At 44.0% G+C, this 12,576-nt stretch overlaps 1 protein-coding gene across 1 annotated transcript in view; it reads right to left on the bottom strand.

Moving 5' to 3' along the window:
- Positions 1 to 461: 461 nt before the first annotated feature.
- The window catches only part of LOC120995108 (acidic mammalian chitinase-like), an 88,030-nt gene continuing 75,915 nt past the window's right edge, over positions 462 to 12,576 (bottom strand). The window contains exon 12 of the mRNA XM_040424116.1: positions 462 to 838. Coding sequence (XP_040280050.1) covers positions 528 to 838 — 311 coding nt within the window. The 3' untranslated portion in view covers positions 462 to 527. The remainder of the gene's footprint in view (positions 839 to 12,576) is intronic.

Raw genomic sequence — 12,576 nt, 5'->3', positions numbered from 1 at the left:
TGGAGTAATGGGGTATTTGATGTTTAGATATTCATATTCCTTTTTATTTAATATTTGAGTTTCATGTTCCTTCTTTAGGAGTGATTCTAAATCTTTTTTGAACTTTTCTAAAGGATTTGTTTTCAATTTTTGATAGGTATTCTGGTCCGACAAAATTTTTCCCATTTCCTCTTCATATTGGGTTTTATCAAACAGGTCTTATACCCCTCTCCCCCACATGCACACACAGGGGGCATCTGTGAGTGCCATTAATGTAGGGGGGCATCTGTGCTTGACACTGATCTAGGGGATCTTTATGACTGAAATTGCTATCACTGAGGCACCAGTAAAGCTTTGGCAAGGATGGCAGTAGGTGATTCATTATGGCAGGGTACTGCTGTTGGAATACAGCAGTGGTTTTACATAATATACTATAGTAATAATAATAAACAAAAAAAACACGCATAGACCACAGTAGCACATAGAACTGAAACATTTATTAGGGAGTATACATTGATACTTTCAGATCAGAACGGACAGATGGATCTTCATGGCCAGTTACAACAGTTGCAACTTGCCTGAAATACTAAGCCATCTGCACATTTAATTGAATAGGTACGGCCATTTGCACAAATGTAAAATTTGTTTGTATTTAGTGGATTTACATGAAGGCCATCAGTTTTATCTACACAGAAGTTGGAATCAACATCATCGACAGGAGGGACAGGTGGAGGAGTGACTGGAGGATCTGGTGTAGTGCCGTCAGGTTTGGCTGTTGTTGTGGTGGTGGTGGTTGCACTTGGAGTAGTTGGTATAGAAATGCCACCACATATTTCTCCAGGGCAGTTTACAGTTGAACCTATGTATGTTATAGAGAAAACATTTCATGAAACAGTTCCCTATCAGAAGATCATGTGCTTAATTCAAGCAGTTCGTAAACGTTTTGATAATATATAGGATATATTGACTCTAAGAACATTGTTGTTAATAGTTATGCAGTTATACCTTGGCATACAAACCTTCACAGTGAAAAACATACAAATACATACTAAGCAGAAGTAAAGAAACTCAAAGAACCAAACATAATTGGAAAACAACAAAAACACAGCCATGTTTTGATAAGGGACAGTAACATTTCATGTAATTAAAGCATACTCACTAGATATTGAAAAGTTATGTATATTCCATATAACACTTGTTGCCTGTTTGTAGTACAATTAAAGGGTTTCTGTTACCAGAAATACCTAAATTAAACTGGCTGACATTAGCGATGTGCTAATGTCAGCTGAACCTAACTAGCCTATTCCTAGTTTTATCCATGCCCCGTTACGCCATAAATGTAACTTTTATAATATGCAAATTAGCCTCTAGGAGCAGGTGGGGTGTTGCTTCTGCTCCTAGAGGCTCTGTTCTCCCACCTCTGTCACCTTCCTCCAAGTCTTGATTGACAGGGTCAGGCAGCCTTCGCATCCTCCTGTCGACCTTGAGTGCATTGTAAATCTCGAGCCGTGCCGTTCAGTATTCAGCACAGGCGCAGTAAGGAAGTCGGCAGCCAGTGAGTGTCCATCCTTCACTATGCCTGTGTGGAATACTAAACGGCATGGCGCAGGCGCGAGATTTTACCATGCCGGCAAAAGGATGCGAACGCTGCCTGGCCCTGTCAAGACTTGGAGGGAGGTAACAGATGTGGGAGAACGGAGCCTCTAGGAGCAGGAGCAACGCCCCACCTGCTTCTAGAGGCTAATTTGCATATTATAAAAGTTACATTTATGGAGTAAACTAGGAATAGGCTAGTTTGGTTCAGATGACATTAGCACATCGCTAATGTCAGACAGTTTAATTTAGGTATTTCTGGTGACAGAAACCCTTTAAATTCAACATTTTTTACTAGTCTACATAGCTCTTCCACATCTCCACTCTCATCTACCAACCAATTTGTGTTCTGTGCTTAGTCAAGGACTCTCAACTTTCCTTAGGTCTTCTTACTTCTCTCTGCAGGACTTACAGTCAGGTCCATAAATATTGGGACAGCGACACAATTCTAACATTTGTGGCTCTATACACCACCACAATGGATTTGAAATGAAACGAACAAGATGTGCTTTAACTGCAGACTGTCAGCTTTAATTTGAGGGTATTTAAATCCGAATCAGGTGAACGGTGCAGGAATTACAACAGTTTGCATATGTGCCTCCCACTTAAGGAACCAAAAGTAATGGGACAATTGGCTTGTCAGCTGTTCTATGGCCAGGTGTGTGTTAATCCCTCATTATCCCAATTACAATGAGCAGATAAAAGGTCCAGAGTTCATTTCAAGTGTGCTATTTGCATTTGGAATCTGTTGCTGTCAACTCTCAAGATGAGATCCAAAGAGCTGTCACTATCAGTGAAGCAAGCCATCATTAGGCTGAAAAAAAACAAAACAAACCCATCAGAGAGATAGCAAAAACATTAGGTGTGGCCAAAACAACTGTTTGGAACATTCTTAAAAAGAAGGAAAGCACCAGAGAGCTCAGCAACACCAAAAGACCCGGAAGACCACGGAAAACAACTGTGGTGGATGACCGAAAAATTCTTTCCCTGGTGAAGAAAACACCCTTCACAACAGTTGGCCAGATCAAGAACACCCTCCAGGAGGTAGGTGTATGTGTGTCAAAGTCAACAATCAAGAGAAGACTTCACCAGAGTGAATACAGAGGGTTCACCACAAGATGTAAACCATTGGTGAGCCTCAAAAACAGGAAGGCCAGATTAGAGTTTGCCAAACGACATCTAAAAAAGCCTTCACAGTTCTGGAACAACATCCTATGGACAGATGATAGCAAGATCAACTTGTACTAGAGTGATGGGAAGAGAAGATTATGGAGAAGGAAAGGAACTGCTCATGATCCTAAGCATACCACCTCACCAGTGAAGCATAGTGGTGGTAGTGTCATGGCGTAGGCATGTATGGCTGCCAATGGAACTGGTATTTATTGATGATGTGACTGCTGACAAAAGCAGCAGGATGAATTCTGAAGTGTTTCGGGTAATATTATCTGTTCATATTCAGCCAAATGCTTCAGAACTCATTGGATGGCGCTTCACAGTGCAGATGGACAATGACCCAAAGAATACTGCAAAAGCAACCAAAGAGTTTTTTAAGGGAAAGAAGTGGAATGTTATGCAACGGCCAAGTCAATCACCTGACCTGAATCCGATTGAGCATGCATTTCACTTGCTGAAGACAAAACTGAAGGGAAAATGCCCCAAGAACAAGCAGGAACTGAAGACAGTTGCAGTAGAGGCCTGGCAGAGCATCACCAGGGATGAAACCCAGCGTCTGGTGATGTCTATGTGTTCCAGACTTCAGGCTGTAATTAACTGCAAAGGATTTGCAACCAAGTATTAAAAAGTGAAAGTTTGATTTATGATTATTATTCTGTCCCATTACTTTTGGTCCCTTAACAAGTGGGAGGCACATATGCAAACTGTTGTAATTCCTACACCGTTCCCCTGATTGGGATGTAAATACCCTCAAATTAAAGCTGACAGTCTGCAGTTAAAGTACATCTTGTTCGTTTCATTTCAAATCCATTGTGGTGGTGTATAGCGCCAAAAATGTTAGAATTGTGTCCATGTCCCAATATTTATGGACCTGACTGTATCTGGTCATACAGCTATTCTGTATAACACACTGCCCAGGATCTTTAGACTAGCTCCTTAGGCCTTGTTCACGCGTAAGTTTTTTTTATCTGTGTTTTTGACCCACACCTGGTTTTGTTCACAATAACTAATGGGAAAAAACTTAACCGTTGCAAATCTGTCATTATACCTTATCAATCTGTAGCCTCCACTGCTGGTTTTGGGTCACAAAAACTGATGGAAATAACTGATCAAATAACTGACGTGTGAATAAGGCCTAACATCCTCAGTTTTAACTTTACCTTATAAAAACACAAATTTCTCTAGAGAGGCCGATGTTACATAACTATAGTTAATGTGTCATACACAACTTGACCTGGCAGATGTTACTCTGTGTCCTCGTTAGAGATAAGTGAATTGATTCTAAATCTAAACAAATCAGATTCGACCCAGATTTTTACAAAACTCTGAGTTGCATCCAAATCTGAATTTTTGTGTGTTCGATTTGGGTGAATTTTTGGGAGAGATATAGAGAGAAATAGATAGATAGATAGATAGATAGATAGATAGATAGATAGATAGATAGATAGATAGATAGATAGATAGATAGATAGATAGAGAGCCATGCACATGCCTGACTGGCCAAACCATTTTTCTATGAAAATAAAAATAAAAAACTTTTCCCTAATGAAGTCATTAAAAATTTCAAAAAAATAGACATATTTGGTATTGCAGTGTTCACAACGACTGGCTCTATAAAAATGTCACTTGATCTACCACGTCTGGTGAATACTATAAAAAAAAAATAACTATGCCAATACAGCTATTTTTTGTCACCTCACCTCCCAAAAAACATAATATCAAACAATCAAAAAGTCATATGTACCCCAAAATGGTACCAATGAAAATGTCACCTCATCCTGCAAAAATCAAGCCCTCAGTCAAGACCATCACCAAGACCATGAATAAAAAAATATGGCTCTAAGTAAATGGAGACACAAAAGCATGAAATTCTTTTTCAAAGATGCTCTTATTGGGTATAACTGAAAATAATAAAATAAAAAAATATACATATTTGGAATCATCGCAACCATAATGACTGGCTCTATAAAAATATCACATGATCTACCCTATCTGGTGAATGCCTTACAAAAAATGAATAAAAACAACTCCCCTCACCTTCCGAAAAAGCATAATATCAAACTATCAAAAAGTTGCATTTACCCTAAAAAAGTATCAATAAAAAGTACAGTATGTCCTGCAAAAGGCAAGCCCTAAGATATCTATGTTGGCAGAAATTTTTTAATGTTATGGATTTTAGTATACAACAGATTTTAATAAAAAGTGATTTTATTATGCAGTCCTGGTTGCCATGGTTAGTTAGCAATTTTAGAAGCATTATACTTACCTTTGCTGTCTGTGACCGGCCGGGCGCTCCTCCTACTGGTAAGTGAAAGGTCTGTGCGGCGCATTGCTCATCGCACAGACCTGTAACTTACCAGTAGGAGGAGCGCCCGGCCGGTCACAGACATCGGAGGTAAGTATAATGCTTCTAAAAATTGCTAAGTAACCATGGCAACCAGGACTGCAGTAGCGTCCTGGTTGCCATGGTTACCGATCGGAGCCCCAGCAATTAAACTGGGACTCCGATCGGAACTCTCCGCTGCCACCAATGATAGGGGGGGTTTTAATTAGGAGGGGGAGGGAGGGGGGCCCACTGGCCACCAATGAATGTACAGTAATACAGGGGAGGGAGGGGGGGCACACTGGCCACCAATGAATGTACAGTAATACAGGGGAGGGAGGGGGGCCGCCCTGGCCACCAATGAGTTAAATACAGGGGAGGGAGGGCACACTGGCCACCAATGAATGTACAGTAATACAGGGGAGGGAGGTGGGGCCGCACTGGCCACCAATGAGTTAAATACAGGGGAGGGAGGGAAGGTGGGCACACTGGCCACCAATTAATTTAAAACTGGGGAGGGAGGGGGTGTGCCCCCTCGTGCCTGGCAGCACCTGATCTCTTACAGGGGGCTATGATACGCACAATTAACCCCTCAGGTCTGGCACCTGAGGGGTTAATTGTGCGGATCACAGCCCCCTGTAAGAGATCGGGTGCTGCCAGGCAGCAGGTGGCAGTCATGTACACAGTTCGTAGTATATTCTAACTTGAAGCGTCCCCATCACTATGGGAACGCCTCTGTGTTAGAATATACTGTCAGATATGAGTTGTCACGAAGTGAAAACTCAGCTCTGAAAAAGCTTTTATGCAGACGGATCTGCGGATCTGTCTGTGTGAAAGTAGCCTACGGCCACGGATCATGGACGCGGATGCCAATCTTGTGTGCATCCGTCTTTTTTTACGGACCCATTGACTTGAATGGGTCCGTGAACCGTTGTCCGTCAAAAAAATAGGACAGGTCATATTTTTTGGACGGACAGGAAACACGGATCACGGCTGCAGATGAACAACGGTGCATTTTCCGAGTTTTCAACTGACCCATTGAAAGTCAATGGGTCCGCAGAAAATCACGGAAAACGGAACACCGGCCACGGATGCACACAACGGTCGTGTGCATGAGGCCTAACTCTGTAAAAACTGGTTTTGGGCAGAAAAGCCATGCTTCCTTTGTTCACAAAGGACTTTTACAAACTTTTGAACCCCTGGTCTAATTCGTGCCATTTTTGGATGTGTTAAATGTCTATGTTTTATGCAATAGCTGCACAGTTAAATATTCTTCTGTATTTTATTGTCTTTTGCTACCATGTGGCTAATGAAGTTTTGCCTCTGCCCTTGGAGATAAATTGGATTACTTCCCAATTGTCTCCAGGACAGAAGACATTGTGTAACACTGTGTATTCTCCTGCCTGTGATAATTACATTAACCCATTGTGTAAGGTAATTGTATCACAGGTAGAGGGGAGGATTTTGTGTGGGAGTGTCTGAGTGTATTGTACGGTGTTACTGGTTGTTATACAAAACCCTGTGGGTACTAATGTGTAAGAATGTGTATAAGAACAATAAACACACAGCTCTGGCTGTCCACTGCTTTACCCTCAACACGGAGCTTGGTCTCGTTCTTGGGGGGGATTCACTGTATGCTGTTAGAGACTAATTGCTAGGAGTGTAAGCCGCTTGGGTGCGTTTCCTATTCGTCTGCTAGCAGCTATTTGTGAGGTTCCGTTTGGGAGTTTGGAGCATTTTCTTGTATGCCGTAACAATTGGTGGCAAGCGACGGGATGGTTCTCACAGCCCAGAAGGACAGCTACAAAGTAACATCATTCCCTGGAATTACAATTTGAGGGCAACGCATGTCCCAGTACAGCGAACCTGACAGCAGCAGGATGGAACCAGCAGTGGCATACGATGAGGAAGACCTGGATGGCCGGGATGCATTAAGGAAAGGCATCTGGTACCAGGCCCTGGATAATGTACAATATAGCGAGGCGAGAGTCTCCCCAGTGAAGAGCAGCGATTGCAGAAGCAATTGGCCCTGCGGATGCCCTTCCTGGGAGAGCAGCCCCTGGAGGAATGGGTGAAGGAACTAGAGCACCGGGTATGGCAGGAGCTATGGCTGGAGGATGCCTACCAGGCTCTCTGGTGGTATATGGCACAGTATATACCCTGGACAGCTGAGCATGACAAGCCAGAGGGAGAAGAGTTTGATGGTCCTGGCTTGTTATGGGAGTCTTTTGCAGAGCCTGACTTCGGGAGCCCTGCACAGTCCAGACTTCAGGACATTTTCTACGAGAGGGAGGCTAGGCAGGATTGGGATGACCCCCATGAGGTAGAGAAAGACCTGGCTCACCTAGCAACCCTGGAGTGGGAACTGGAGCAGGACTACCGAGATCTCTTCCACTCCATTGGGAAGGCTCAGCAGGACAGCAAGATGACAGACCCAGATCCAGACCCATTCAGCTGGGCAGATATTGTGGAGGTTTACTGGGAAGAACCCCAGGGGGCCGGTGGAGATGGGACCGAGGTCTCTCCAGCGGTCCTGCAGGGAATTAGGAGCCCAGTCTCCATTCCCCAGCGGCAGGCTGAGTTACAGGGGGCAGAGACAGTCTGTCCTGTCCCCCAGCGGCAATGGGATTTATTGGGAATTGGGAGCCCAGTCTCCATTCCCCAGTGGCACGCTGAGTCACAGGGGGCAGAGACAGTCGGTCCTGTCCCCCAACGGCAATGGGATTTATTGGGAATTGGGAGCCCAGTCTCCATTCCCCAGCGGCAGGCTGAGTTACAGGGGGCAGAGACAGTCGGTCCTGTCCCCCAGCGGCAATGGGATTTATTGGGAATTGGGAGCCCAGTCTCCATTCCCCAGTGGCAGGCTGAGTTACAGGGGGAAGAGACAGTCGGTCCTGTACCCCTGCGGCAATGGGATTTATTGGGAATTGGGAGCCCAGTCTCCATTCCCCAGCGGCAGGCTGAGTTACAGGGGGCAGAGACAGTCGGTCCTGTCCCCCAGCAGCAGAGTGTTTTATTGGGAGAGGAGAGCTTTGTCCTCCCACCCCAGCGGCAGTGTCCAGCAGGGAATAGAGAGCCCAGTCTCCTTTCCCCAGCAGCAGGACACTGTATTGGGAGCGGAGACGGTCGGTCGCCCTCCCCAGAGGCTGGAAGTATGTATGGGAGAGGAGCTTGTTACCCCCTCTCCCCATTGGCAGTGTGATTTGCAGGGAATTGGGAGCACAGTCTCTATCTCCCAGCAGCAGGCTGAGTTACAGGGGGCAGAGACAGTCGGTCCTGTCCCCCAGCAGCAGATTGAGTTGTTGGGAATTGGGAGCCCAGTCTCCATCCCACAGCAACAGAAGGATTTGTTGGGAATTGGGAGCCCAGTCTCCATTCCCCAGCGGCAGCTTAACGTACCAGGGCGAGACAGTAAGCCCCACAACCGTGCAGATGGGACCGTGGTCTCTGCACTCACAGCACAGGGGGTTTGGGACAGTCGGTCCTGTCTCCCAGCAACAGGGCTGTTTAGCCAAAGGGGAGACAGTCGGTCTCCCCCCACAGCAGCATGGTGGTTTATCTAAAGGGGAGACAGTCTGTCTCCCCCTCAAACTACCAGGCTACAACCAGGCTTCTTCCGTGGTAGCGCTGGCAACAGGGCAAAGTACCGCTGGTCTCTGCCCACTCAACAACCCACCAAGGCAGTCTACCAGTTCCCCACACAGCCATAGTGAGGCACATGGACATGGACAAGTTTATCCCTTGCTTAGGTGTAGTAACCATTTATTGTGGGTGGGCTGTACTGCTGTTTCTATTTTGTGGGTGGGCTGCTGGACTAACAAGGGCACTCACCGGCAGAAGGTCAGATACCCTGTTAGTCTGTTTGGAAAAGGGGAGAAATGTGGCGAAACCATCCTCGCCACTGGTTGCCAGCCTCTTGCCCCAGGATTATGGGCCCTCTCATCAGCCCATGCTAAACTTAAAGCCCATGGCGATTTGACTGTGTTTGTGGCATCTGAGCGCTGTTTGGATATATTGAGCGCTCAGATCCAAGCCATCTGGGGATAAGTGAATGTGGCGGTTCTGTTCAGTTTGAAGGAGTTATGTATTTTTGTGTAGTTTTGCTGTTGTGAATAGAGGTATTTTCTGTACCTAGTTGGCTTACCACACCCAGTTAAGCCAATTATCTCACACAGCCTAACTCTGTAAAAACTGGTTTTGGGCAGAAAAGCCATGCTTCCTTTGTTCACAAAGAACTTTTACTAACTTTTGAACCCCTGGTCTAATTCGTGCCATTTTTGGATATGTTAAATGTCTATTTTTTATGCAATAGCTGCACAGTTAAATATTCTTCTGTATTTTATTGTCTTTTGCTACCATGTGGCTAATGAAGTTTGCTACCATGTGGCTAATGAAGTTTGACAGAAGACATTGTGTAACACTGTGTATTCTCCTGCCTGTGATAATTACATTAACCCATTGTGTAAGGTAATTGTATCACAGGCAGAGGGGAGGATTTTGTGTGGGAGTGTCTGAGTGTATTGTACGGGGTTATTGGTTGTTTTACAAATCCCTGTGGGTGGTACTAATGTGTAAGAATGTGTATAAGAACAATAAACACACAGCTCTGGCTGTCCACTGCTTTACCCTCAACACAGAGCTTGGTCTAGTTCTTGGGGGGATTCACTGTATGCTGTTAGAGACTGATTGCTAGGAGTGTAAGCCGCTTGGGTGCGTTTCCTATTCGTCTGCTAGCAGCTATTCGGGAGGTTCCGTTTGGGAGTTTGGAGCATTTCCTTGTATGCCGTAACAGTGATATTATTGGCAATATTGTTCTTTGTATTTGTTTCTAGTACATGGGTCTTTGGCATAGTTTTTATTCATTGTTTTATGTGAGTGGGTACACATACCTTAAAGGGTTTGTCCCATGAAAAATATTCTACAGTTTTCAAACACAACACCTGGATACTTTTGAAATTGCATGTAATTAAACATTTAGTTATTCAATAAAATGTATCTGTATAGCGCCACCTGCTCTTTGTTCTTTTTCTTATTTCTTTGTCCACCTCACTGAGATGGCCACACATGCTCGGTTTCATCTTTCAACTGCTTCCTGAGCTGTGATAGGGAGATCATGAGCACGCCCCTGAGCTGCAGCCAAAAAGACTCTCTCCCCTAAGCTGCCAGCTTCATCTAAATCTAGTAGAGCAATGAATGGGGAGATCTCTGGATCCATGAGAGGTACAGAGCTGGTTCTAGCTTTATTAGAAAAAGATCTTCATGCAGTATATGATTTTTAATTTTCATTTTTTACAATAATCATGGTATACCCCCTTTAAGGCCCTAGCAATGCCTCAGGAAGGCGTTCATATGATCACACCAGAGTTGAGACTTGTATTTGTCAGACTTTAAAAGTCAGAGATAGGAATACCGCTTTAATATGTGGCATATTTAGAGTATTTAAATTATTTTATTTAACCCTTTAATAACATATGAGGTACCTGTATGTCAAATGCGTTAAGGTGTTGTATGGAGCGGGCTCACAAGCTGAACTCTCTCTATACATGGTGGGTGCAGGCTGCCAGCTGTACAAAACAGCAGGGACCCGCCGGCAGTGACCAGGTTCAGAGATTACTCAGATCCTAGTAATTTCTCCCCTCAGATGCCAATGTCAATAGCTACTGTGGTATCTGTGGGGTTAGCCCCCTCCCTCTGTCCTCGGATCAATGCCCCCATAGTGAAATTGTGGGGCTCCAAACAATTGCTTTAATTGCCTGGACCCTTGCTTCCAGGCCGGTCATAGTGAGCCGTCTGAAAAGTCGTGCCTGAGGCATGGCCTTATAGGCAGCCTGTAGAAATCCCATAGACTGCAATTGTATTCTTTTGCAGTCTATTGGATAAGCTATTACAAGATTGCATTTACAGAACATTGCATAGACTGAAAACGTACAGTGAATAAAGTAAAAAAAAGTAATATTAAAAAACACAAAAATATAAAAAATTCTAATCACCCCCTTTCCCTATTATACATATAAAAATAAACAATACAAAAAATAAACATCAGTGGTATCAATTTGTCCAAAAATTTCTGAACTAATGAAACATAAAAATACTTATCATGCACGCCAAACACTAGCACAAAAAAAAAAATTGCCAATTTGTTGTTTTTTGGCCACGATACCCCCCAAAACAGTTTTAACCAGTAAAAATAACAACTTTCCCCTCAAAAATGAGCTCCCACACAGCTCTGTAAAAAAAAATGTTTAAAATTAAAAAGGATATGGAGATGCAAAAAAAAATTTTAAGGCTTATTTTTTTTTTACGTACTAAATCATATTACAAACTTACAAACTTACAAACTACATCAATTTGGTATGGAATTACCATGATTGTACTGACCTACAGAATAAAGTTGTCAGGATTTTTTTAGCACATAGTGAACGCTGTAAAAATGAAACCTAAAACACCACGGCAGAATCACTTTTTTATTTTTTTTTCAATTTCACCCCACGAAGAATTTTTGCCAATACAAGTTATGTTAAATGAAATGATTCCATTAAAAAGTACATCTTTTCTTACAAAATATACTGTATTTTTCACCCCATAAGATGCACTTTTTTTTCCCATTATGGAAGCGATCATTATTACCGGAGAACCAGGAAGCGGTGAAGGCTCTGTACTCACCGCTTCCTGGTCCTCGGCTGTCGGCTGTGCAGCGTCTGCGCACAGCAAGAGGGCGCTCTGTTACCTCACACTGTGCGAGCCAGTTCACAGCACAGCCAACGGAGGAGGAAGACAGAGCACAGGCAGTGAAGAGCGGCCGCGTCCAGGAGCAGGAGAGGTAAGTGGTTTATTTATTTTGTGATCTGAGGTTGGGGGCTACTGAAACATGGTTTGGGGCTGCTGAAACATGGCTGGGGGCTGACCAAACATGGTTGGGGGCTGACCAAACATGGTTGGGGGCTGCTGAAACATGGTTAGGGGCTGATAAAACATGGTTGGAGGCTGCTGAAACATGGCTGGGGGCTGATCAAACATGGCTGGGGGCTGATCAAACATGGCTGGGGGCTGATCAAACATGGCTGGGGGCTGATCAAATATGGCTGGGGGCTGATCAAATATGGCTGGGGGTTAAGAGATATAGCAGGGGGCTGACATGAAGCATGGGGTCTCATCTGAAGTCTGAATGGGGGTATTCTTTATATTGGGCTCTGATCTGAGGTCTGAATGGGGTCTTATTAACATTGGGGTCTGATCTGAGGTCTGATTGGGTGTCTTATTAACATTGGGGGTCTGATTGAGGCCGTGAGCTGACGTCTGATTGCTGATCTAATCTGAGGTCTAATGAAAAATATTTTTTTCTTATTCTCCTCCTCTAAAACCTAGGTGCATCTTATGGGCCAGTGCGTCTTATAGGGCGAAAAATATGGTAAGCTCTCATCTGTCTATCTGAATGGAGAATTTTAAAAGTTATAGCTCTTGGAAGGTGGGGATGAACAAAATGAAAATTCAAAAATGAAAACTGGCTG

This window comes from Bufo bufo, chromosome 3 (genome assembly GCF_905171765.1).
Source record: "Bufo bufo chromosome 3, aBufBuf1.1, whole genome shotgun sequence".
NCBI classification, from domain to species: Eukaryota; Metazoa; Chordata; class Amphibia; order Anura; family Bufonidae; genus Bufo; species Bufo bufo.
Note: the sequence above shows the minus strand (reverse complement) of the source record. Positions and strands in the feature narration are given on the sequence as shown.